We start from the raw sequence: 25,092 nt of genomic DNA on the forward strand, positions 1-25,092 counted from the left end.
TGCGTGTGTCCGCTACAACACCGCACTGACGCTCTATGTGCGCTTTACCTCAGATTATGCGACTTTTTACGCGTGTCTACGGTGGGACACTGAAACACGTCGGACACAGAAAGTTCCTTTAAGTTTAAGGTAAGGGCTGTTCTGTCCTGTGGTGTTGTTAATTGAAATGTCAGAGTTGAGTGTAATTTCCCTCAGTGATGAAACTGTGCGTGTTTATCTTGTGTCAGTTTCCACACGGCCGTTTGGTCATTAAACATGAGGTGAGGAAAGGAAAAGATAGAGAAACTTTATGGTTTGCTGTAATCTATGTAAAACAGTCTTATCATTTAAGTTTTGATATGAGCATATATGATTAAAGATTATTTTAATGCATTCTAAAACCCAGGCTGTTCTTACTATACAATAGCCTAATAATGGCCGGTTTTAGGAGGTTTATTCTCTCCAAACAAACTCCAAAATAAGACTTCTTACCAGTTCTAGTGTAAATGAGGATGTGTTTGAGGTGAGGAAGCCGCCTGCTGCTGCTGAGTGCTGCCTGGTTTGTGTGTTTTTAGGAGTGTAACCTTGAAATGAGCATTATCTCAGGACCATGGGGATAAGAGAGGCGTAGATTAACAGACCAACATCATGGAGTTTTCACACTGCAAAAGGCTGATTAGATACAACAGGATGCAGGCCTGTTTGGATTGGATGGAGGCTTACTCAGTTACTGACGGTTGCATGTTGAGCAAGAGAACAGATCTACTGCTTGGAAACATTAAAATAATGGTTTCAGTTGTAATCTTTTCTTTTTTTCTATCAGGTTTGTTCAAACTCAGCTGTGGCATCTACACTTTCTACGTGGTAAAGGAGGAAGCAGGATGAAGTCCAAAGGGAAAGCTGTGAGGTCATCCAGAAGAACCTGGTCTGACCCCGAACCAGAACTAGAACCAGATACAGAGCCTGAACCTGGGTCTAGCGAGCAGGAAGGCTCAGAGGACTCGGTCCAGCTCGATGCCACATGGAGGGGGTCTTTGAGGAGTGGCAGCAAACGTGGAGCAGGTGGAGGCCGGCGCCGCAGACAGCACGGGTCCAGCACCAAGGAACGCAGCATCCGTCGACTTGAGAGCAATGAGAGGGAACGCCAGCGCATGCACAAACTCAACAACGCCTTCCAAGCTTTACGTGAGGCCATCCCACATGTGAAGACTGACAAGAAGCTGTCCAAGATCGAAACACTGACCCTGGCTAAGAATTACATCAAAGCCCTGACCACCATCGTCCTGGACATGTCAGGGGCCTGCCTGCCTGCCGGTGGGGCCCCGTCAGAGGAGAGTACCGCTAAACTACTCCAGTGCTACCAGCAGCACCTGGAGGAGGAGGGGGAGGATGGTCTGACCCAGTACCTCACCCACGTGCACAGCTTCAGCCAGCGTAGCTAACAAGACGTTTTGGAGACCAGGCCTTGTGACTGTCCTGGTCTCCAAGGCAGAAGGAGGAGCGGGGGAGGGGGTTAAGGGCCAAATCTTTAAAAATATACTATTCCAACTGCTCTGAGATCTGGTCAGAGGTGTGGGTCCAGATCCAGATGGACTTCACACATAAACCCAGCTGATCTTAACATGTTGGCACCCATTACTATGGAAGGAAATACAGGTGGACCATTCACACAGCAGACAAAGACTGCAGATGGGACAGTAAGCTCTACATGGATAATGATTTAACAGACTGAAAAGACTCGAGTTAATTCTTTTTTTTTTGTTCAAAGGGCTAATCATTTGGCCACCGTTTCCTTTATTTCTCTTCGTCTACGCTCCAAACCGGGGAAGGGACTTGTTCTCTTTTGTGTTATCTTGTGATCTCTGTGTGTTTTCTGTTGAGAAACCTGCTAAACGTACCCTCTAGTCATAACTGTCATGTCCTGGAAGGAAAGAAAAGACAAGCAGCAGGCCTAATAATTGAAATGTTGAAGCGAGTGTGTGAAGTGTTTGTCATTCCAGCAATCATACACCAAACTGAGAAGACTGCTTATTATCAGTCCTGAATGTGGTTTAACCCTTACAGCCCCAGATAATGCTTTCAATGTGTCATTTGTTTTTGTTGAGTGAAAGAAGACAATCTATTTGAGGTGGCATTATGAATAAATACACTTATTTATTGATGAAGACTGCCATTTTACCATGCACAACACTGGAAATGTACCCCACACTGTTAACAGTACAGATGTGTTACACAGTTCAGTACAGCATTGAAGATATTCACACAAAATACACACCCATCTTTGAACAAGTCAAACATTTACAAACATGTCATCCCTTTTTTTTTTTTTTTTTAAAGCACATCATTGTGTTGGTGCAGTTAGGCAGCCTATTGCACATTAATGCCCCAAAGGATGGAATTAACCAGTGTATGATTCTGTATTATTTCATGAAGGAATACTTATTACACTTTTTGTCAATTATGGAAGCAATATTCTATCATACGATTGTTGCAACAAAAACTATTTTTGTTTTTGGAATACTAACATCCTTTTTATAACAAAAATAGAGTTGCTCAGTCATTCTACTACCATTGGCCTAAAGGAAGTGGATGCCATGCAAATGCAAACATTCTCCTGAGAAAGAGGAAGGCTCAATTTACACATTTCAATCACAAGTAAGTGGTCCACACCTTTCCCATTTTTATAAAGCAGACTATTGCACATAGTCATGACAACAACGTACAGTAATAACGCCATGTTCACAGAGTAACATCAAGATCTTTGCACAACTTCAGCAGGTTGTTTGTATGAGAAAAGGAGCAATCATCAATGTTAAATTTCTAACCTTGTACAGTTAGAACTTTTCTGTGCAGGTTGCTCTATCTGCTTTTGATTCCATTAAATGTTTCATGTTCCATTAAAACAAACTAAAATCTGTCTTTATCACACCAAGCTGTGGTGTTTTTTTCATTGCCTGTCCAAACTAGGCTGACTGAACCTTTCCCCAATTGGGATTTTTGGCAGGATTGTGATACACAACAAACCCAAGTGTTATGTGTAACACAAAGATAATATGTAAATCTTTAATAGTTATACAGCAGGTTGAACTGGGAATGATTTATCCAGTGTTATGTATTTTCTTGTTTTACATATCTTAACCTGTTACCAGCAGGATAAAATTAATTATTTCTTAAATGTACAGTAAGATTGTGGTCACTCAGCACTACAGCTGGTAGTACAGCAGCTCAACCACTGTCATTAAACTACACTGTGTTAAATGAAATGTTAATGTTTTTCCACCTTTAAAAATATCATAAAATATCTCTTTAAAAAAAAGTCACCCTTCCACCTTCACTTACATGTGATTCTGTAAATAAAGACACCATACAAATCAGCAGAGACATCACACTGTGATGAATAAATAAAGAAAACAAAAAGATGTGATATCAAAATTCACAAAAAAAGACTAAGAGTAACAGGACAAAAAACACAAATATGTTTGTACTATGGAGATAAAAGCTTCACGAAATGGACAACATTCACATTACAAGACCAGTGGTTGTTTTTTTTTCTAGAGACATTAAAACAAGGATGTAACATCAGAGATCCTTCTGATTGTGTTATTATCTCCATTTACTTGAGATGTGAAAACTTAAGACTGTTTTCTGGAGTTGAATTCACACTGATTTTAAAAGGAGGAGAATTTGAACAGGTTTACTGTGGACGATGGCTTCATGTGTGCCTCTACTGATACACTGCACATATAAAAACAACACAAAGCATGGGTGCACCCGTCATGTGTTTAACATCCCACAGGGTTGCCATTGACCTCTGTGTTCCTGACAGAGATGGGGCTTTGAAGGGCTGGGAGTGGGTCTGTTAGAGAAGGAAGACGGATGCGGGGCGGCTCCATGGAGTTCCCTCTCACTGTAATATGGTCCCATCCACCCTAAAGGACAGAACCAGTGAGAGAGAAAGCACGTTTTAATAGTTTTTTATTGAAGATTCAGTGTGTAACATTTAGTAACATCTAGTGGCAGTTGTAGATGGCATCACTTTGTCTTCCCCCTCCTCTATGGAGGAGACTTAAAATGCCAAAGTCCTATGTTAGAGTTAGTAAAAACAATATTCTGGACCAAATAGGTGTTCTATAAACAGTAGATTCCCTTTAGATATTCTGAATCAAGCCTTTTTCTGAATGATCATTTGCATTATTCCAGTTTTATGTGGATTCTTGGAACATGTGTACGGTGCAATAGCAAATATGCATCTCATTTGCAGGTGTTTCTACAAGTTAAGACACACAACTCCTCTTTGTGATCAACTGGAGTAAAGATAAAGATCCTGTCGGGTAGAGATGCAAAGAAAGCAGACGTTGTAGATATAAATGGGCAGTTCTAAAACAACAAAAACACAACAATTTTCATTTTCTTGCAATTAATGCAGATGAAAACTATATGAAAGCATGTTTACAAATATTACGTTCCACTTCTGAATGACACTGTACTAAAAAAACTAAAACAAGATCAGTTAAATGCAGAGTGTAGCCTTAAAAACAGGAACCTGATCCACTGTAGCTTCTTTGCTGCCTTACCCCAATGCCGTAGTCCCATGACTGTCCTTTGGGCTCCATGGGTTGGACTCCGAGTCGATGACAAACTGTCCCACAGCTCAGACTGTGGCTGCCCTGCACCTTATCTGCTATGATCCACACCTACACCCACAGAAGACCAGCATTCAATGACACAGCAGTGTCATACAATGTAATCAATATACCTGTAACTATTTCCTCTTTGAGTAATGAGCAATAATCATCTAATGTTAATTGAGTTAAATTCATGTGAAAGTGTGTTCTTAACATGTTAAAACAGAAATGCTGCAGTGCTGACATGCTGGTTCCTACCTGGTCCAGAGGCCCTACAGACACTTTGCGCACATTGTTAGAGATGTGTTCCCAGGAGGAGCCCTGAGGGTAGCTGGGGGCCACACCCTGCCGATACCACAGGTTACCTGGATGGATGATGGGGATATGAAGTCTCTCAAAATGTCCAAATGTTTATGTCAGGGTATGTGGTGCATCTACTCCTAAGTATATCATGTGTGTGTCAGAACTAAAAACACATATTGAGTCACTTTTTACCATTTTCATCGACAGTGTAGACTGACGTTCTCCCGACAGACACCTGCTTTAGCTTTTGTTTAGATGGAGAAGGGATGTGGTACCAACAGTCTCCTGCAGAGGGAGACAAAACATCAGCATCATGAATGTAGGGTTTTTCTGTCTTATCTATACAAACTTAAATGTCAAACATATTGAATCATGTTTTTTTTGTCTATTTTCAGTTTCACAAACAATATTTTGAGTTATTTTCAGCAGAACAGCCCGGGTTCTACCATTTACCTGCTGGGTTCTCTTCTGAGACAGATCCCCTGTAGAAAGCAGAGCCATCCCTGGCAATGGCCCAGACCTGTCTGGCAGCTCCAATAGAGATGGATTTGAAAGGCTGGTCAGTTCCCACATGGAGCCACGAGGATCCCTAACAGAAACACAAAGATGTCAGGATGCTTATCTCCTTTGTAAATGTTTTATTTGACAGTGTACCAGAATTGCTTATTAATGCCAATGTTAGAGCCAGGACTAAAAAACAGGTCCAAGAAGGTGCGAGTTTCCATTCAGTAAAACTTTGGTCTGGTTTCAGAGAGGTGTTTTTGACAGTTCTATAGTTTTACAGGACTGCCAATTCTTGCCTAAGTTTGACAGTTGACAACTAAATCTGACATTTAAAGTCTAAGATTTAAGGTTTCCTGCCATTACAAACTGAGATGAGAGGTCTGAAGCTGTGGCACAATTACCCATGTTTTTAGTTTGAAAAACATCTTCATTTGCAAATAAGTCAAATCACATAAATCCAATTTAAGTGAGTGAAAAACTAAACAATGTATCTAACAGGTATGTTTATCTACCTATCTGAAGTTTAACTTGTAGTTAGATCTATCCAAGGGAGTAGGTTTGATTTTGACATTGGTGGGGACACAAAAGTGCTCCAAGGCAGCACTCTGGAAAGTTGATATTTTTGTGCATTTGCAATCATAATTTCACATCATGTTGAGCTGATCAAATAAGCAAACAATCATGGTCAGAAAATAAATTATGTAATTGACAAGTTTGTAATGCATATCTGAATATCTAAAGACAATACAAGAATTTAATGCATTCTGCAATGTTATTCTCATGACTAACATATCCATTATTATTTAACCTCACCTGTGAATTTTCAACCTCTCCTCCTCTACCTCCTCCTGCCTCTCTACTGTCTGTCACTTGACAAAACTATGTTGATGCATGACATATGAACAGATTCTGGATACAGTGATCATAGAGTCTGATGGTACACTTATTGCCTAAGCAAAAAAGGCTTTTAGTTTCAATTGTTACATGTAATTTATTCCCCAAATATATGGATAAAATCACATCTAGAATCATATTTAGAATCTGAGGTTTTATTGTATTTTCCCCACAAATTTTCTTTGTGTGTTTTTTAAACAGCTGCTCCTCCATAGAAATGCATTAAAATAATAAGTTAAGTAACTTTTAAAAAGTGTATCTGTTTGGCATTAAATAGTGTCTTTTATTCAATATCTGTAGTGTTGAGCCTCTGCAGTTCTATACCCTTGAAGTAACTTACACTTTGACTCCTAAAGAAGTGTCTCATGACCAGTTTTCTTTTCTTTGACATCCTTTACATCCTAATTACAGCACACACACACAGACACACAAGGGCGCGCACATGCAAACAAACACATGTACAAATGTACATGTAAATGACACCACTGATATTCAAATCCGTCTAGCTGACGCGACCCAGGCAGAACAAATGCCAAACATATCGACAACTTACGTTAGCGGTCCAACTAGCAGGTTCCTTTTACAAGTAGATGGAGTGACAGCGGGAAGGGCAATCACATGTATGTTAGCAAAACCAAAGAGCCAATTGGAGAGCGATATTTACATTAGAGGCGGACTGTTAACCCTTTGTGTGCCATAATCATTGACTAAACACTACGGACAGTGGTTGTATTGATAGGGACTACATAGCTACATCCCCTGGAGGGGAGTGGCTACTTTTTCAGCTGTAGCCGCTTGGGAGCCAATGACGACAGGATCTACGGTGGCCCATCTGTGTCCTGCCCTGACCTGTGTCCTGACCCCCTCCCCCACCTGTCTGGATGGGCCTCCTCGCCCCTGCCTGTCTCATCCAGCGGGATGGACCCCTCATGTGTCCACCCTACTGCATCCTTACAGACTGGAACTTCATCTGCAAATGGATGTCCATCAGTCCTGGTGCATCTATAGCCTGTCCGTCCATGGGAGTGGATCTCTCCTTCACTGTGGTTCTCCCCAAGGTTTCTCCCTTTTCCCACTGGGTTTTGAGTTTTTCCTTGCCGAGAAGGAGGGTCTAAAGATGGGGGATGCCCTGGACATTACTCATTTTCTTGCTGTTCATTTGACTGTTGTTGTTTACATCCAACTGACTCTGTAAAGCCCTTTGAGATAACCTTGTTGTGATATTGGGCTATACAAATAAAATCGAATTGAATTGAATATTGGTAGGGACGTGTCCCTAGCATCCCTACGCAATTCTACGCCCCTGGATCTATCCATGTAAAAGCAGTCCCTCTTCCCTGTTTTCATATCAAGTAAGTCAAGCCTGTAGAGGGCGGCAAAGGCACAGGAGCAAAATAAGACTTCCACTTCTACACAGGGAAACCAGCCAAAGATGTTCATTACGAATCATTTTCTACAAGTGTCAATGGGCTTTTACTGTACTCTGCATTTCTGATGGGGCCTGGAAGAAAAAATAAGTTCTGTGTGGTTCAGAAGGTGTGAAACAAAACCACAGGGATCTTGTGTGTCTCCTGTAAGTGTGACTCACAGCAGGTGTCAGTGCAGTGACTCCCAGTCGACACAGCACATCTCCCTTGTTGCTGATCGCCCACAGAGGGACCACCTCCATGCTGCTCTGAGCAGCACAGGGGAGAATGGTTACGTCACTCAGTGGAATGGGTGGGATTTCTTGCCAGGGTCCTGTTGTCGTCAGTTTGCACTTCCTGTATGACAGGAAGACACAAGTGCTTATTTCTATTCATCATTATTGTTGGTAACTATGATCCTCATCATTATGGCCTGTAGATTCAGAGACATCCCTGTCTATAAGATATGATGGAGACTGGACTGTCTTTGTTTGTCAACATGATCTTGTCATCGGTTTTTAACTTTTTCTGAAGTTTTATGTACACTTCTGATTAGACGATCAAGTTTTTATTCAGATTTAATGATATAAACAAATTTTTGTGGTTTATCACCGGCTTTGTTGTGTTATTAAAATAAGTTATATTATTTATTATACAGCTCACTGTAGCAAACAGATTCCAGTCTGAATACACCTTACATGTAAAAAAAAACCCTGTTAGAGCCAGTGTTGCATTTACAAGTAGGGGGTATTAGCTCTGGTCCACATCCAATGTATGTGATGGTAATGGTAATGTGATGTTACTGAATCCATATTAATGCCATTCAGTTCTGTTGTCTGTGATTTGTTCAGTGTTGTGCAGCATTCTTCCGCACTCCACACAAGCTGAGAATGTCAAGTACAAAGGGTGCTCATCGTGTACCTGCTGAACAAACAGTGCAGAGACCAAGCTAAAAGTTTCTTTTTATTGTACCTGGCCCATCGCCTGCGACGCACAAAATCCTTCATCGTTTTATGTCCATGGTATGACCTGCATGCACAATTTGAAGAGAGGAAGGAAGAAAATCAGAAATAAGTTAGGGGAATTACTGTGAGGTCAGCATAGTTTCCATTACCCAAATTCACAAGTGGCTTTCAAGAATAGTACATGAAACCTACGCTGGAAAATCAGCTGCATATTGCCAGCCTTCTCTGTCTGTCCCTCCTGAGACGCTGTAGTCGATGACCCAGTCCGACACCTGAAACAGCACATGTGGACACTAAGACACTACACACCGTCCTCTTACACTTTATAGAATATAAATTACATGATGAGATTTAGATCCCAACAGGGAGTGTGTGTCGCTGTGCATACCCATGTCCACTGAGGTGAGGGGGGTTTGGTATTTGTTTTTGTGCACTCATGTAGTCCTGATGCATCACTCCACATGTAGCGGTCTGTGGGCAGACCTCTAAAACAAAACAAACAGTCGAGTTAGTTTAGAAACAAACGTGTCCTTTAGCCACATTTGTAATGTTTGCATTTGTTTATCGCACAGTTACTTTAAGTGTTTGTTTAGAGAAAATGTGTTGAGAAAGTATACAGCTCTGGGTTTTAAAGCTGCAGGAAATGAAAACCAATGCAAACATTTCTGAAAAAAAAAAGAAAAAAAAAAAGAAAAAAAAGAAAAATCCCACCCCTTAGTCAAAATTAAAATACTAATTATAAAGATAGACAATATGATACTTTATTTCACAATACAATGGAAAAGTGAAGCCAAAATATCACTTTAATGAGAGCTGCCATGTTGCTTCAGTATTGAGCCATGGTGTAGACCAGTCAGACAGAATATTTAACCCTCTAACTACAAAATCACTTGTAATTAGTGATCTACAATGAAAATCTACACTTGGACCGCTTGAAATAAAATACACCAACAGGTAATTGTGGAATATTTGTCCACTGATGTCACTGTAACTGAAAAAATATTGACATTTGAAGGTAAAGCGTATAACAATACTATCTATTAATTACTTTTTGATTTCCAAGGTTTGGACAGATTGTATTCCTTAAGAATTAGGGCCAATGTCCCTGTATCGGCATGTTCTATCAAAAATCAATAATAACTTGAATTTGCGAGGCTGTCAGGTTCTGCTGCTATGTTAAAGTTCTGTGTTCTTGATGCAGGAGATCAATTTCCCAATAGAAATGGGTGGTAATTTCACTCAAGGAAAACTCACCACATTAACTCTTTCAGTACCATGGGCCAATTAAATCGGCTTTACGAATACAACCTTTAAAGTGCCACGGGCCGATCAGATCGGCTTTGGAGAACACGCCACATTTGTGTACAAACAAACCATCCACCCCCATTTCTTTCTCACATTTCGATGACGTTCTTTCTGTGTCCCCCTTTTGAGACCAATCAGACGGGAATTTGAGGTCACGCGACCGAATAATATTTTTATATCTTTTTAATGTTTCTTATTCTCCGGTGTTTCATCAGAGGGAGCCCTCCATGCCGGGGGGCGGCTGTGGACTCCGGGGGCTGTGGCACCTTCTCTCACTGGGGTCCGCTCCTTTCTGGTGGGTGGGGGTCCCAGTTGGCCCTCTCCCACTAGTTGGGATGCGGGGCTGTGTTGCTGGTGCCTGGTCGCCGGGGTCGGCGGCTGCATCCTGGTGCGGATGGCTCCCTGAGACAGCGCCTCCTAAATTGATGTTTTACTTTTACTTGTACATTTTTGTTCTGGTCTACCCGTGCTCAGTCAGTCTTCTTAAGTATGTGTGAGCTTGTGGGTTTGCATGTATATGTGTGTGTGTGTGTGTGTGTGTGCGGGTGAGTGGGTGGGTGTGGCTGGGGGGCGGTACTGATTTTTAAACTGATATGTAAAGCACTTTGTGCTACAGTTTTTAATGTATGAAAAGTGCTACATAAATAAAGATTATTATTATTATTATGAATTATGCAAATTACGATCAATAATGAATCGGCTGCGTCCGGTGCGTTTTGAATCTAATTAGCAATCGGTCGGATGTTACCGAGTGGTTTCCTGCAGGATTCTTCAAATATTATAAAAACGACGCGAAATACTGAAAAACGGCCAAAATCTGTGGCACTTTTAAGGCTTATTAGCCCCTTAACTGTCTGGCACCGAAAGAGTTAAATGAAAATCCATATATGACTTCCTATCAGCGCTCAGTAGTAACTATGTTGATATCTCTAATCAACATGTTATAAGCCATTAAAATATGGCCCATTATTAGCAAAGGCCAATTTTACATACTTGAAAAATTCATAAAAAATACAAAAATCTAAATGTCTCAAAACTGTGAACAGAGTTTGTAAACATAGTCCCAAGGAAGCTACATGAAGAATTTGAAATGAATCTGGCCAGTAGTTTCATCAGAGATGTTTGAAGAAACTGCTAATGAAGACAACGATAACGACAATGATGACAAAGACAACACTGGCAGAGACAGTGCCTTCAAAATAGCTCATGGCCACTCGACTTGTGAGCTAAAAATGAGGTCTTCCCAGCTACCCTAGATGCCTAAATAGTATATGCAATGGCAGTCTGTATTTGCACAGATCATGGATTGAATGTGGATACTGTCGTTTGCGTACTTCAGTGCCTCGATTCAACTTCTCTAATGCACCATAATGTGCAGCATGAGGTAGTATTAGCTTAAAAATGTAGTCCAGACAACACGAAGTAACAAGGACTTTGTGAATGTTACACATTGTACGTTTAAAAAGCCACCAAACCGTGGGGCAGGTCATCTTAGAATAATCTGTTTCAGCTACCATCATGGTTTTAACTTCCTAAGATGTAAAAACTGAAATGTAATATCAGGACACTGTTATCCTAATATTATTATGAAATATGAAAATATGCTTTTTTTTTAATACCCTGCAGAATTATATCTAGATTAAGTGTTAACTTGGCTCTCAGAGTTCTACCTGTTGGTGTAGCCAGTGACTGGGTTCCACCTCTGGTTCTCATAGATGTAGACGCTCTTGACATCAGTTTGTGTGTAAATGTTATCTGTACTGCTGGCCAGTCCCTGAAAGAAGCCCCCTCCATAGCCCCCTGTGTAGGCCCAGGCAATGTGGTCGTAGCCAATCCCCCACACAATGCCAACACTGTTGCACTCCACCACACGCAGATGACCTCCAACCTGTCGCCAGAACCTGTGCAGAGGAATTAATATCAACTGAATGAATTAGGGTAGCACACAATCTAACACCTTCTGAACACGAAGGTGAAAATCAATACATTATTGAGTTACAGCCAGAAATATGCAGCTTATTCTCACATTTGGTCAGATGGTGTGGGGTATGGCATGGCCTCCAGTGCAGGAGAGGGCTCACTGACAAAGATGTCCCCTTTGCAGGTGGTAGACCAGATGGCCTGCTTGGAGGGAGGTCCATGAATTCCCCTGGAGTCACAGCACGACACACTCAGCAATGCCAGCTGAAGACACAGAGACGCAGATGCATTTAGAGATACTTCAGTTGATGAGAGATGACTTTAGTTTCTCTCTTTCAGCATCTGAAATTGATTTGAACTCCCAGCATAGACAGTAGAGTGGGTTCATAGATGTATAAAATGCTTAACAAGTTTCCTAACAGATCTGTTTTTACCCAGTCATGCATCTCCAGTTCTGTGGCTGCCGCTAATCTGATTGGCCACCTCTGTTTGGTTCGCTCTGGAGTGTAGATGGCAAAGGTGTGTTTGGAGTCATTGAGCACCGGAACCAGGATGGTGACCTCATTGATAAAGGCGTGCAGGTACTGAAGCGTGACAGCAGGTGGCGGAAGAAGAGAAAGGAATGCAAATTAAAAAAAAAAAAAAATAGAAAAAAAAGAAGGATAAAGTAGTAACGAGATCAAGTAGAAACAGCAGTACCAATGCATTACAAACTCATTTTTAAAATATTTTTGACTGAATGAGGGAAAACACAAAATGCAGTGACAAAAGTGGAAATGCAGACAACACAAACAATACTACCTCACCTTTTTTTCTTCATAAAAGTTGTAATAAATGAAAAGGATGCCATCCTTGTTGCCCTCTGGTCCTGAGAATTGCTCCAAGGCAAAATGAACATCGATCCACTTGTGAGGCTTCCAGTCTCTCCACCACTGCATGGTTCCTTTCTTCACCCACACAGACTGGAACAGGAGAAAGCATTCAGGTGGATGAACGGAGTGATGTAAGGAAAGAAGAGCCAGAGAATAAAAACAAGTAACATTATTATAAATAGAGCAAAAGAGAAACACAAAGATCATGTTTTGATTAACAAACACATGATGTTGTGCTGTATTTCAATCACCTGTTCTATGGCTTGTTCATAATGTCTGAAATTATCCATCTCTCTTTTTGTCCTTTCACTGAGCTGCTCAAAGATTTGTTTCCGCCAGGCTGCTGTCTGGGCTGGGGTGACAGACAGGCTCATAGACTGGACTGACTGGGCCATTGCTGGGGAGAAGAGACAAATCAAATGTCATCAGTAAATGATATCTGATACTGTTACCGGTTTATTGGTTACCTTAGGACCCTGGCTAGTTATTGATCATATCAGAGTGTTATAATTGATTATAACAGTGGAAAGTTTCTTTACTGTCTAGAATGGCCTGAATACTTTGAGATTATAACCAAAGATTGTAAACAGTATCAAACACTAACAAATCTAGTGGAGAAAAAACTATTATTAACTGAAATATTGAAATACAATAAAATCAAAGCTTTACAAAAGATGATGATCACTAGCTAAAACTGTAAAATGTGTTCACGAAGTTAACTCAAATTAACTGAACTAAACTCACAAACCCACTTTAAAAATTTGTTAGAACTAAACTGAAACTGACAACAAAAAATTAAAATGAAATAAAAAGTCATGAAAATCCAAACATGTTCTAAACTTGATTTCAGCCCAAATGATCTCATTTAACTCACAAGACATGTTCAAGGAGCAGTTGAACCAGTTGAGTTGATAGTGACTGTCCACATTGCAGCCTCCTCCACTGACCCATGCCCACAGAGGGTGCTCATCTGCCCCATACGGATCCTCCATGGCTAGGGTGTAAGTGGCCACTGATGAGAGACTACAGGTGTCAGTTGAGTCCTGCACTGCTCCAGCTGGGACCTGCTGGCCCTGAGCCTCCTCCAGGTCCACATTACTCCACTCAAGTGGTGCGCCGGACTGACTTGGAGACAGAACTCCACCTGCAGAGGAGGATCTAACTCCTCCTTCACCTGCTGTGGACTCCTCCTCCACAACAGCAGGAGGGGCAACCTCTTTAGAGGGCTTTCCTGGTTCTCTGTCAGAGACCAGTTCAGAGATGAAGCTGTCGCTGGTGACTTTAGGGATACGAGGCTTTGGAGGGTCAGGGGCAGGATCAGAGGGGTCTGACGGAGCATCAACAAAGGACTCTGGGGAGGCAGAGGTGACCAGGCAGCTGGCTCCATCTGCAGATCCTTTCTCTGTGTCTGATTCGACATCACTCACCACTGACTGAGCTCGTACTTCACCACAGAAGAAACATCCAGCGCTGCAAGACAGAGAGTAAAGTCTGTAAACAACCACGGCACCAACACTGTCTGCTGTATTTTTAATGAAATTAGATCAGGTCAAGCCAATTTTCTAAACAGTTTTAACATGACATCAATTGACATAATCAGTGATGTGAAGTAACTACTTACAATACTGCACAAAAGTCCTCGCTCACCTCAAGGTTTGTCGGTTTTGCAGGATTGAAATCAGCATACATATTTACTTATCATTCTCTATTCTTCACATACAACAAAAAACTACAAGAAATAAGTGGCACACAAAAACTGAACAAGTGAATTTAGTTTCAGTTTAAAGTCACTATTTAGTGCAACCTCTGACCCCATGACAAGAAGCAGCACGAACCGTTAAAACATCTGACGAGTGTTGAATGAAACCTGGTATAAAACATCAGAAAATGAATGCAATAAATCTCATATTGTCTGAATAAAATGATTAAAGACATGTTAAATGTAATGGAAGGTCACACTAAATTTTTTTACTGCTGTATATACTTCCTATATATCCAGATTTTGTCTTAATACAGAGATTGAGTAATGCATATGTGTGGACATTAGGACTTTACCAAACCAATAAACCAAATATTGGCCTAGTACTTTTGTACAGTACTCTATAAGTGTCAGGACACAAAGAAAAAGTTATTATAATACAATACATTTACTGAGAAAAAACATATAATTAACTTTCAACTATGAAACATAATAGGGGTGATTAAATAAAGATTAAATCATATTTACTTCAATAGTAATCACAGCTAAGAAAATGTGAGAAGGCGATGTTTCAAATACTTTAGAAGAACTGTCATGTTTGTTTAAAATCTGTACATAACTTCAGAATTTTCTGTGAACAAAAAACAGAATTGAAAAAGAGGCATTCAGGACGTTGTAGTTCTGTCACTATTCAGACTGAATTTGCACTTGGTTTAAGCTTATGGCAAATTGGCACTTTCAATGACAACAGTTTCTAAGTTTATTATTTATGATCCACATCAACATCACATTATTTGATTTGTTTTTGTGGTTGTGCTCTAAAATTGCATAATTTGGTGAAAAGGCCATATTGCAATAATTGTGTACAATATTATGATTGTGAATAAGAACTGAGTCTACTTATTTAGTTATCAAGGAACACAAACTGAAACTAGTACACAAAATATAAAACACAAGAAAAAAATGCCATCAGGCCCACACTGAAACTTGAAATTTCTGCCTTTTTCCATGGACTAGCATGATGATTCTGTTAATTGTGCTTTGTTGTGCGCTAAAAAATAAAATAAAAAAAAAATCATCTTATTTCAAGTTATTCTGAAGAACCTTTACAATTTTGACAGTAATGAGTGTTGAGTAGTGTTGTGAAGGTCATAATGGCTGGTTTTAATTGATCTTTTTAAGACTCTTTGGGTTTATTGCCCATTTTAAAAAATTTGAAGGGAAAGTCATCAAAAAATTATCACTTGTAATAAGTTACATTACACTGATGATATAAAATAAAGGTATACTATATTTTAACAGTGTAACTAGTAATCAAGTACCTGTGTTATTTCAAAACCTTCCTCATACTGGTCATCAGCCTTTTCTTGTTTGGGCTTGTGTTTATGTGTTTATATACGCTATGTTTGTGTTTGAGTATTGATGAAATCCACCTCTGCAAACTGCTTGCACTAGCGCTGGAGTGGGATCGATCTCCGTCTCGGGGGACACTGATGGCCTTCCAAGTTTTCCCACTTAGTTCACTTGAGGTGACACCTTGTCGGAAATACACTCCCCGGTCCTCACTGCTGATACCCCAGACCTACACACAACAGCATAACTGTGGTTGATGTAGACTTGTTTGCGCCCTTGCAATATTCAACTAGACTGGCAGGTACTGATACACAGGATATGATGCCATGAGGCTCATACTGACCTGGTCATTGAGTCCTACGTTGATCATGATCATTTCTCCAACCATGCTGATCCAGCCGGAGCCACAGGGGTTATGGGAGTTCACCCCGCGCCTGAACCACACCTTTCAAAACAGAAGAGAAAGAAAAAAAAGCATTGCATAAATAGCAACGTCAAAAGGCTCTTAAGCCTGAAGCCAACCACCTGCTCAAATGTCACCGTTCATACAAATTTAGCTGCCATTCATCAAAGTACTCTGTTCTTCTTTGCTCACTGGTTTTCTTTTTTAAGTATAAGGTATTTTAAATCAAAATAAACACAGACACCATTTAAATCACATCATCCTACTAAACTGCAGTTGTAATAGGATTTTGCAGCTGCATTTTTTCTTCCACATGTGATTTCCAGTAATGAAAACCCCACAACAGAACTGGCTGAGATAGTATGGAAAATGTAAATAAAAACAGAAAGCAGTAATTACTGTGTTCATGAATCACTGAAAACTATGATAATTATGTGCATATTTGTATTTGTCTGGTCAGCTTCATTTAAATTGTAAACATAAATCCATTCCTGCCACTCAGGCCTCCCAACACATTCCAAAATAGTTTATGGTTGGTAATGAGAGCCTCACTATGAATAGTGATGTGATTTGCAACAGCTGCTGTCAGCAGGTGATTTTTACCACAATTTACAAGCACCAGTACAAATGCAGCATTCAGAGGAGCCTAAAATGTTAATTTCACCATGTTCTTTGATTCTTGCTTTACCTGATTCATTTTGCCTTATTTGCTGTTTTACTAAAATTCACTCTATTGTCATTATCACCAATTTCCTATCAAAGTTCTTGTGATATTCCTTTCAATTACTGTTTAGCTTTTACTGTTTGCTGAATTACCTTTTCATTACTTTTAATCATGATTGCTCCTTGTGATTCTCACCTACATAGTATGGTAAAAAGGAACAAAGGTGGGCTGAGGATTCCTCATCTGCCCTCTAATGAGTCATAACCTCACTGAAAGGTTTAAAAACAAACGTCCCTAAAAGGAAGACAGGAAATGATTTGGGTTTTTTACTCTATGGGGCATAAATGTTATTAAAGATTCATTAAATATATCTGTGATGCACACAAGACTAAGATGAATACTCATGATTTCTGATCACTCAGTTGACATCTTTGGGCCCAAAGGTGTCTGTGAAGGGCAGAAGACACATTTCCACTGAGTGCAGTGGACTCATTTCTATCAGTTCTTAGGGACATTTCCATGTATCCCAATTTTTCCTAAGTTGGAGTTCTAATTACAGGCTGCATTTTACTTCGCCATCTTATATTACATTCATCACTATGTTTTCTTACTTTGCTGTCCTTGGTCACTGCCCAAACAACACTGACTCCCACAGCTACATGTGTGGCTCCCACATCAGGGCTGGGAGACTCCACTACTGCCCATGAGGTACCTGTCAAACGCAATATATTACACTCAGTACAACAGCTGAACTCAGATGCACTAGATCCTCCCCCACCAGGAAACTAGAGCACCTTTGGGGCAGTCCCGGCTGATGCCTTCCCTTACAATGAGCTGTCCTTCCCATAGCACCGCCCAGACCAGGTCCCCTGGGCCACAGCTGATCTGGACCACCTCCCCAGGGAGAGGCACCTCCTCCCACAAAGAGCCCTCAGGATTGTGGTGGTAGATTCCGTCTCTGAACCACACCTGGACACCGGTGAGAAAATGAGGATGACAGCCAAAAAACAAAGTATTAGAAGGTCAACGGTGACATCAGGACAGAAAGGCATCAAGAACTTAAATACAGGTTTATCTGATGTGACAAGACCATGCTGTGGGGATTAAAGTAAAAAAAGTAGACACACAAGTCAGTCTCTGTAACACTGACTGACTTGTAGCAGTTTAGGCTTTAGCATCCATTAGATTATACAGATAGAATGAAGCAGACAATCTATCTGTATTTTAAATTCCATAGAATTTATCAGCAAAGGTTGAAGAAATGTTTGTTTCTTCAAGCTGCTCTGCATGAATGATTGCTAAAGGACGGTTTGTCTTTACAGTAACAAATGTGCAACTTCATTAAGATGTGATGCACATTGTTGTGAGCACCTTGGTTAATATGAGTGTTGAATGTGTGTGAGCTGTACCTTGCCCTGCAGAGACACAGCCCACAGTGACAGGCGGCCCCTCGGCTCCTCACTGATCTCCCAACCTCCACAGCTGATGTCACTAAAGGGATCTGGGAGAGTCGTCTGCTGTGAAGGGATCTGTCACCAAACAGGGAGAGAAATGCATTGAACTAAATTGATAACTTTCACTGTGAACAGTACGATAAGGCTGAAGCCTGTCTCTGTAAACCATGACAGACACTGGATTTTACTTCTACATAAAGTGTTTGGTGGTCTTTAATCCTCTTAAATCCCCTCATTACTTTCTTTAATTATAGGCCCCGTTAGAACACACCGATATGTAGTGATTATAGTACAGGTGCTGTCTGTTTTCACTGATCCCAGAATATCCAGTTTTATTTATTATGCAGTGCTTTATTTCTATCCATAGTGAAGTTTAAGATTAACATTTTAAACTGCACTGTACTGCATTGCCTGTTAATTTTTAATTTACTTGTACCTGTTCTCGTTATTCGTATTTCTTTCAATTAGGCTTTGGCTTTTATTGTTCACTGAATTTCCTTTTTATCATTTTTATATCCATGATTCCTTGATGTTCTCACCTATATTGTAAATGTGACCTCTACTTTGGCCGCACAATATATTGTTTCAGAGGTATGATGACAAGTAAGGCAAATAAACTAAAACATGTCAGGCCACAACCTTAATTGCTTGAAATGGAAAGCTCAACAACTCTCGCTTCACTTTTAATGTTCAAGAGCAGTCCCTCTGTTAAAGCATGACTTAATCTGATTTAAGGGCTCTTGGATACACAGGATTTGCTACTAGTGAGTAATATGCAGGATATGTAGCAAAGCAAAGCACCATTCTTGGGTGATTTCTTTCCAAATACAGGAACAAAAAGTTGCAATATTCAGTTTTCTTCCTCAGTAGGATCCAAGATTAAGAAACAGTGAATGATGTAAGTAACAATGAATTCATGAAAAACTAAATACACATATAAGAGAGAGTCTAAGAGAGAGTCAAAAAGTTATCAGATAAATGTAATAAAAGTTTGTTTCAAAATAAAATGATTTCTCTACATAAGCTCCATTAAGAGTCTGAACACTTTTTCAATCTATGTTTCCATTAGTAGATTCCTTCTTTGTAGAATTGCTGGGGCTGTCTTTGACACAGCCTTTGTTTTTGACACTTCTCTGAAAACTTTTAGACTCTACCTCGTACAGTTCATTGTGTACCTTAGCCCAGGTGTCCATGGCTTTGTACCTCCTGTAGCGCAACCAACGCCTGCGACGGACACATGAGTTCCACCTCTTGTCTTTCGTGTAATTAGCAGGAAAGTCAATGGCATAGGTCCATCCCTGCAAATAAAAACATTTCAGCCATTAAAACAAGGACAATCAGGAAGTCAGGAATGCTGGTGGTAAGGAGGTGTGGCCTCTTCTTTGGCTGCACAATATATTGTTTCAGATAAGATAGGTTTGCTGAGATGGTAACAGTAAAACCCACTGGATACTCACCTCTTTCTCTGTGGGTTCTCCCTCAAAGTTTTCATCCACATACCAGTCGCCTTCCCACTCCCAACTGCTGGAGGGAAGTTGAAAACTGTCCAGAGGCTGGTGTTGCAGACCTGTAATATCACTCCACTGCCAGCGGTCACTTGGCAACAAGCGATCTGAGAAGCCATCCACTGGATTCCACCTCTGGCTCAGAGAAAAACAGTAACAGCATAATATAGGCACATAGTTACCTCATGAAAAACCTGAAACCATGAAAAACGAATTGCTTAAAAATGCCAATTTTACAGTCATAGAATATTTACAACCGACAATTTTAGCCAGAGGAAGTCAAAAACGGAGCAGACAAAGAGTATTCACTTGAAGCACACAGTCAATAGATGCAATCATAACACTGAACTCAAATGCAACCTGCATCCCATATGCTTCTTTTCATTCATTTATCCCTCAAATGTTTTCTAAAGCACACAGCTGACAGTCTGCTGGAGTCAGCAAGAGAGGAAGTAGGAGACAGCTGTATGAGGGTGTTCCACTTTTCTTCTCAGTTATTCACTCACACAGATGACATGTGTCCAAGGGGAACTCACAAATTTCAATTTTACTATAAGCACCTCATGCAGAAATTAATGTGAGATAACAAAAAAAACATGAAACTTTGGCTTTATTACCTCCGCCAAGGAGGTTATGTTATTGCTGGCATTCATTTGTCTGTCTGTCCGTCTGTGTGCAAGATAACTCAAAAAGTTATGGACGGATTTGGATGAAAATTTCAGGAAATGTTGATACTGGCACAAGAAACAAATGATTACATTTTGGTGGTGATGGGGGGGGGGGGGGGGGGGCACTGATCTGCCTTGGCGGAGGTCTGCACTCTCTGAGTGCTTTTCTAGTTTCTATTTAAATAACATTTTTACATTTCATGTTACTTTGAAAAGGCATGTCTGACAAATTTACAGATTTGTTGATTGGTCTAGAACTGTCTTTTGCTAATAAGATACGCTTTTTGGTAATTTTATTTTTGATGAATGACCAGTTCACTAATTTGTACTATTATTTAATGTTCTAAGTCCTGAAAAGTACTCTTTATAAGTAAAATGTTTTATTATTGTTATGATTAAACAAAGACCCACTTGATTTTCATAGGTCTCCTCCTGGTAGCGGACAGGCAGGTCGGAAGCATGGACGTTTAGGTATATGCTGTTGTCACAGGCGATGCCCCAGCAGCACTGCTGAACTGCTGTCACCCGTTTGATCTCCATTTGGGCGTCGCGGCATTGCTCCCATTGCTGCCCTGCCGTAGATAGGCTGTAGACCCGCCCGTACACATCCACCGCCCACAGCAGTGAGACGGGCATGGCTGCACCTAGGACCTGAGGACGAGGATGAAGGATGGTATGAATGTCTCCCTCCACTAGTTCCACCCAAAGACAAGGACAACTGATAGCCACAGCGTTGTGTCACATCATAAGATCTTAGATAATTTATGCAATAATTTATAAAACATTTCAGACTTGGCTTAAAGCAAATCCAAAGCGATATCACCTATCATACATCTTGCACTGCATTAACTGTCTTTATGTACCTTTGTTACCTATGTAATCTGAGGTTTTCCTGACCCTAGTTGAGAGTGAGGGAGCACTAGCATCATGCCTTCAATTGCCTCAAACAAACACTTTTTAAAACCAACAAATTTTAGGAGATTTAAGAAACATTTGACAAGAAAGAAAGTGAAAATTACCATGTTAAAACTGCATGGTAACTTGATTTACTGTTCCTTAAACACCAATAATAAAGTTACTGTGGTAACATCATCTTACTTTGCACAGTTCGAATGCAGCATCATTTGTTGGAGGTCTTAAAAAAAGGATCAATGTGGTAAACCACTGGTTTGGTACACTTAAAGAAAATATAAAAGCCTCCTTTCTGGACCTTATAATTTGCCATAGTGCATTGAGGATTATTACAACTTTTAATGTTTGATAACCTATCTTGTCCCCCCCTTGGACTAAACCTTTGGCATCTCCTTAGAACTACTAGTAGTAACAGTATTCAATTCCAGGATTTATAGTTATCATCAGTGCCAAAGGTTTGAACTGAATTGGGTTTGGCTTTTGTAATATGCATGGAAACATTGAAATAATGACATTAGGTATGACTTTGTTACAGCCTGCCGAGGGAGTATAGATGAAAATTTCCATATTATTGCTCTCCTGCACATTCACATTGCAAATGAATACATAAAAGAACAAAATTTGGTTGTGAAGGTAATAGAGGGTAAGCAAGAACGAAGGAGGATGTGTGAATAGTGTTGTGTAAGGGGTTTGTCCATATTGTGTAAGCAAATTAGGGGTCTCTCCCTGTAAATTAATGCAGCTTCTGCTAAAATCCTCCCCAGGACAGAGCTGCTGACATTACTCAGGCCAGGAGAGGAGGTGTCAGTGATCCATGCTGAAGTGTGCCTTGTTTATACTCAGGTCTGATCCAAAGCATCATTATACCATAAGTCACTGACCCATATTCACATATTGGACCCTGTAACCACACTGTCCACTTAATGCAGAGTTGTAAACACATCAGTTGTATATTATGCTTGTTGTTGGTGGTGTCCATTTCACAACATTGCGTAAGCAGTGAACAGGGATGCTGCTGCTACTGCCTTAAGGCGTATCCTCAGCCACCTATGGATAAGCCCACTGCCAATTCAGATGAGTGCAGACTTCAGTTTTTATACTTCCACTCCCATTCAAAAAACAGATATTACCTACACACTAGGGATGTAATGATTACCGGTATGACGATAAACCGTGGTAAAATTGCCGATGGTTAGTATTACTGTTTAAATTCTAATTATCATGATAACCGTGTTAGATTACCGCACTTTTAGGGGAAAAAACGCCTATGTAAAGATATGCTTTTATGTCAAATATTTGAGTATAGTTTTAATTTATTACAATTTTAATTTTATATACCTAACATTTGGAACCAATATTCACTTTTAAAGTCTTTGAAAAGGTTTGTTAAGCATCTTTGTGTTATTTATGCAATAAAGTATATAGATTTCATATATTTTTTTGTGTTTTCTGGCCTTTTGAGTTGATACAGTAGGTTAAGGTGAAAAAAATAATAGGCAGATGATATGAATGAAGTTGTGCTGGAAAAAAAAAAAAGATACCAAACATGGGTATAGTACACATTTGTTTATATAGTATATAAAGGCAAAATCAAAAGGACTGAAAAACGGCTAAAATAGGCTCAGACCAGTAAGGGTTAATATTTGAATGTTTCTGCCAAGAGAAGGTACATTGTGCCAATTATTTTATTTGTTTGTTTTTTAAATACATCTTGGTTAAATTATTTCAGTGTGTGTATAAGTACTTCTTGAACATTTTGAACACAGTTTCAACAATACCGCGATAATAATGATAACCATGATAATTTTGGTCACAATAACCGTGGTATGAAATTTTCCTATCGTTCCATCCCTACTACACACTAAAGACACAAAAATAAAGGCGCTAAAGGACAGTCACCGCATAACGCTCATTACAGTGGAAGGGAACATTTAGCTACACATGAACACTGAGCTAAAAACACAAACTACATATTTCACTCTAGCTAACTGATAACACTACAGGTGTGAACGACAGGAGAGTCAAACAGAAGATGCACATTGTTGAGTAAGAGCAGCTTTAGCTAGGCTTTAACAACACTCAGCTCGTGCCTGGTGCAGGCTTACAGGCTTAGCTCTCTAGAAATAGCAAATAAACAGTTCCGAACAAAACCAACCTTTAGCTTTCTCTCATAAAGCGTCACCCAAAGCAGAAGAGCCGTCACCCTCCTTCATTTAGCAGGGGGAAATGAATGACCAGCTGTAGGTATTACTGTGTTAAATGTGTTGGAAGCCCTCTGATATTCACATCACAGGTTCCCACCGTCCAACAGGAAGCGGTCAGGTGGTGCTGGACTCCCATTGGCTGCGTCAGGTGCCAGCTGTGTCCAGTTTTATCCAGCAGAGGGCGCTGCTGCTGCCGTGTGGTTAGATTATGTGACAACACCACAGTAAGTGTCCGTTCAGTGAGTAGATGGAGGGAAGCATACAGAATACAATTTGGTCTGTAAAGGTATATAACGTGCCAGGAGAATAGACAAATAGAGGACTGCACTGGTGTGTTGCATATTGCTGCTGTAAACTGTTAAATTTCCCCATGGTGGCATCAATAAAGTCTTATCTTCTTCAGACTTTAATTGGCTTGTGTAGTTTCCACAGTTTACATAAAACATGTTGTTGGTGTCTTGAATGTGAAATAAATCTGTGTGCTGATTGGTCAATAGTATCACATGACCCTTATATAATGTCTCTGGTGTTAGGCTTCTGATGGTTAATGAAGACTTAGGAAAAGTTTAATATAACATGTCTAGGTCATGGCATGGCTCCTTTAAAGGTTTACACCTCGATGTGACTGAACAGACAGAAGTTTCCAGCTCCAGGTTAGATCATCTGTCATTGATTAGCTGAAGAATTAGGAGGCACTGAGGATGTGAAGAATAAATGTATTAGAGAGCTTTTGTCAGGAAAAATCCCTGATCCTGACAGATTTTTCTGTGTAGCTCCATGCATCCTTAAAACCATTCTCAATGTGCACAAACTATTCACATCCATTGTGTTCAGTAACAGCAGACTCAGTGTGCACCAAAAAGAACTTGAACAAACTGTAATCCCTAATTCCTTACTCTTATGCACATTACCTTTTTGTATTACATTAAAAATATCAACATTTGGAGTTAACTAAGCAAATATTTTATGTCCTTCCTTTGGACAATTAACGCAGAAGGTCTAGTTTATAATGCATTAAGTGCACATTCATAAGACATTATAATGCATTTATAATGCATTATAAAAGTCATTACAACAGTTTATGATCATGTACGACAACTTATACCAAGGTTAATAAAGTATTGTAAGTGTAGGCATAATGTATTATAAATTCAGCTTTCATTATGTTTTATACATCCATACCAAAGTGACAGTGTAATAAGTTACAGGAGGACTTTAAGAGCTTTTAGTAAAGTGACAACACTGTCTAAGGTTATTAGCAATTGTATGATATTATAACACAAGTATGATGACGTATGAGCAGTATCTGCTGGCTCTAAGTGAAGTGTAAGAAAAAAATTACACATCAAAGTGTTCTTAATAACTCTTTATTTTGCAAAAACAAAACATTAAAAGAACAGAGACAGTAAATAGAAGTGTTACATGTTGTTTTATACATAAATAAAAATAATGTGGCA

The 25,092-nt window shown here is 39.9% G+C and overlaps 2 protein-coding genes across 3 annotated transcripts; one reads left to right on the plus strand and one right to left on the minus strand.

Annotated features, from left to right (window-relative positions):
• On the plus strand, positions 1 to 3,431 carry bhlha15 (basic helix-loop-helix family, member a15). Its single transcript, XM_030121472.1, has 2 exons — positions 1 to 129; positions 803 to 3,431. Exon 2 carries the CDS (start codon positions 861 to 863, stop codon positions 1,419 to 1,421), a length of 561 nt encoding a protein of 186 aa, XP_029977332.1. The 5' UTR covers positions 1 to 129; positions 803 to 860; the 3' UTR covers positions 1,422 to 3,431.
• Positions 2,282 to 23,737, minus strand: tecpr1a (tectonin beta-propeller repeat containing 1a). Of its 2 annotated transcripts, none has more exons than XM_030121470.1 (24): positions 23,587 to 23,737; positions 20,931 to 21,163; positions 19,804 to 19,986; positions 19,522 to 19,644; positions 18,302 to 18,421; positions 17,687 to 17,861; positions 17,504 to 17,604; positions 16,169 to 16,270; positions 15,906 to 16,054; positions 13,648 to 14,243; positions 13,025 to 13,170; positions 12,708 to 12,863; positions 12,336 to 12,485; positions 12,008 to 12,165; positions 11,652 to 11,882; positions 9,065 to 9,161; positions 8,869 to 8,948; positions 8,684 to 8,740; positions 7,894 to 8,068; positions 5,361 to 5,496; positions 5,100 to 5,192; positions 4,863 to 4,969; positions 4,554 to 4,673; positions 2,282 to 3,908 (listed from the first exon to the last, which is right to left on the minus strand). In XM_030121470.1, the coding sequence occupies exons 2-24, from the start codon at positions 21,153 to 21,155 to the stop codon at positions 3,762 to 3,764; spliced, it is 3,627 nt and encodes a 1,208-aa protein (XP_029977330.1). In that variant the 5' UTR covers positions 21,156 to 21,163; positions 23,587 to 23,737; the 3' UTR covers positions 2,282 to 3,761. The 2 variants fall into 2 exon arrangements, with proteins under 2 accessions (XP_029977330.1, XP_029977329.1); XM_030121469.1 differs by having other exon boundaries at positions 20,931 to 21,170.
• Between the last annotated feature and the right edge of the window lie 1,355 nt (positions 23,738 to 25,092).

Source organism: Sphaeramia orbicularis, chromosome 19, assembly GCF_902148855.1.
Source record: "Sphaeramia orbicularis chromosome 19, fSphaOr1.1, whole genome shotgun sequence".
Classification (NCBI taxonomy): Eukaryota; Metazoa; Chordata; class Actinopteri; order Kurtiformes; family Apogonidae; genus Sphaeramia; species Sphaeramia orbicularis.

What these genes read in the sequence shown, in the direction of transcription:
- bhlha15 (XM_030121472.1), top strand. Translation starts at nt 861, where the DNA reads ATGAAGTCCAAAGGGAAAGCTGTGAGGTCATCCAGAAGAACCTGGTCT.
- tecpr1a (XM_030121470.1), bottom strand. Translation starts at nt 21,155, where the DNA reads ATGCCCGTCTCACTGCTGTGGGCGGTGGATGTGTACGGGCGGGTCTAC. An exon ending in ACTTTTATGAAGAAAAAAAG is followed by an intron (nt 12,486 to 12,707) that starts GTGAGGTAGTAT and finishes GTCACGCTTCAG; the next exon opens with TACCTGCACGCCTTTATCAA. An exon ending in AACTGGAGATGCATGACTGG is followed by an intron (nt 12,166 to 12,335) that starts GTAAAAACAGAT and finishes CTGTGTCTTCAG; the next exon opens with CTGGCATTGCTGAGTGTGTC.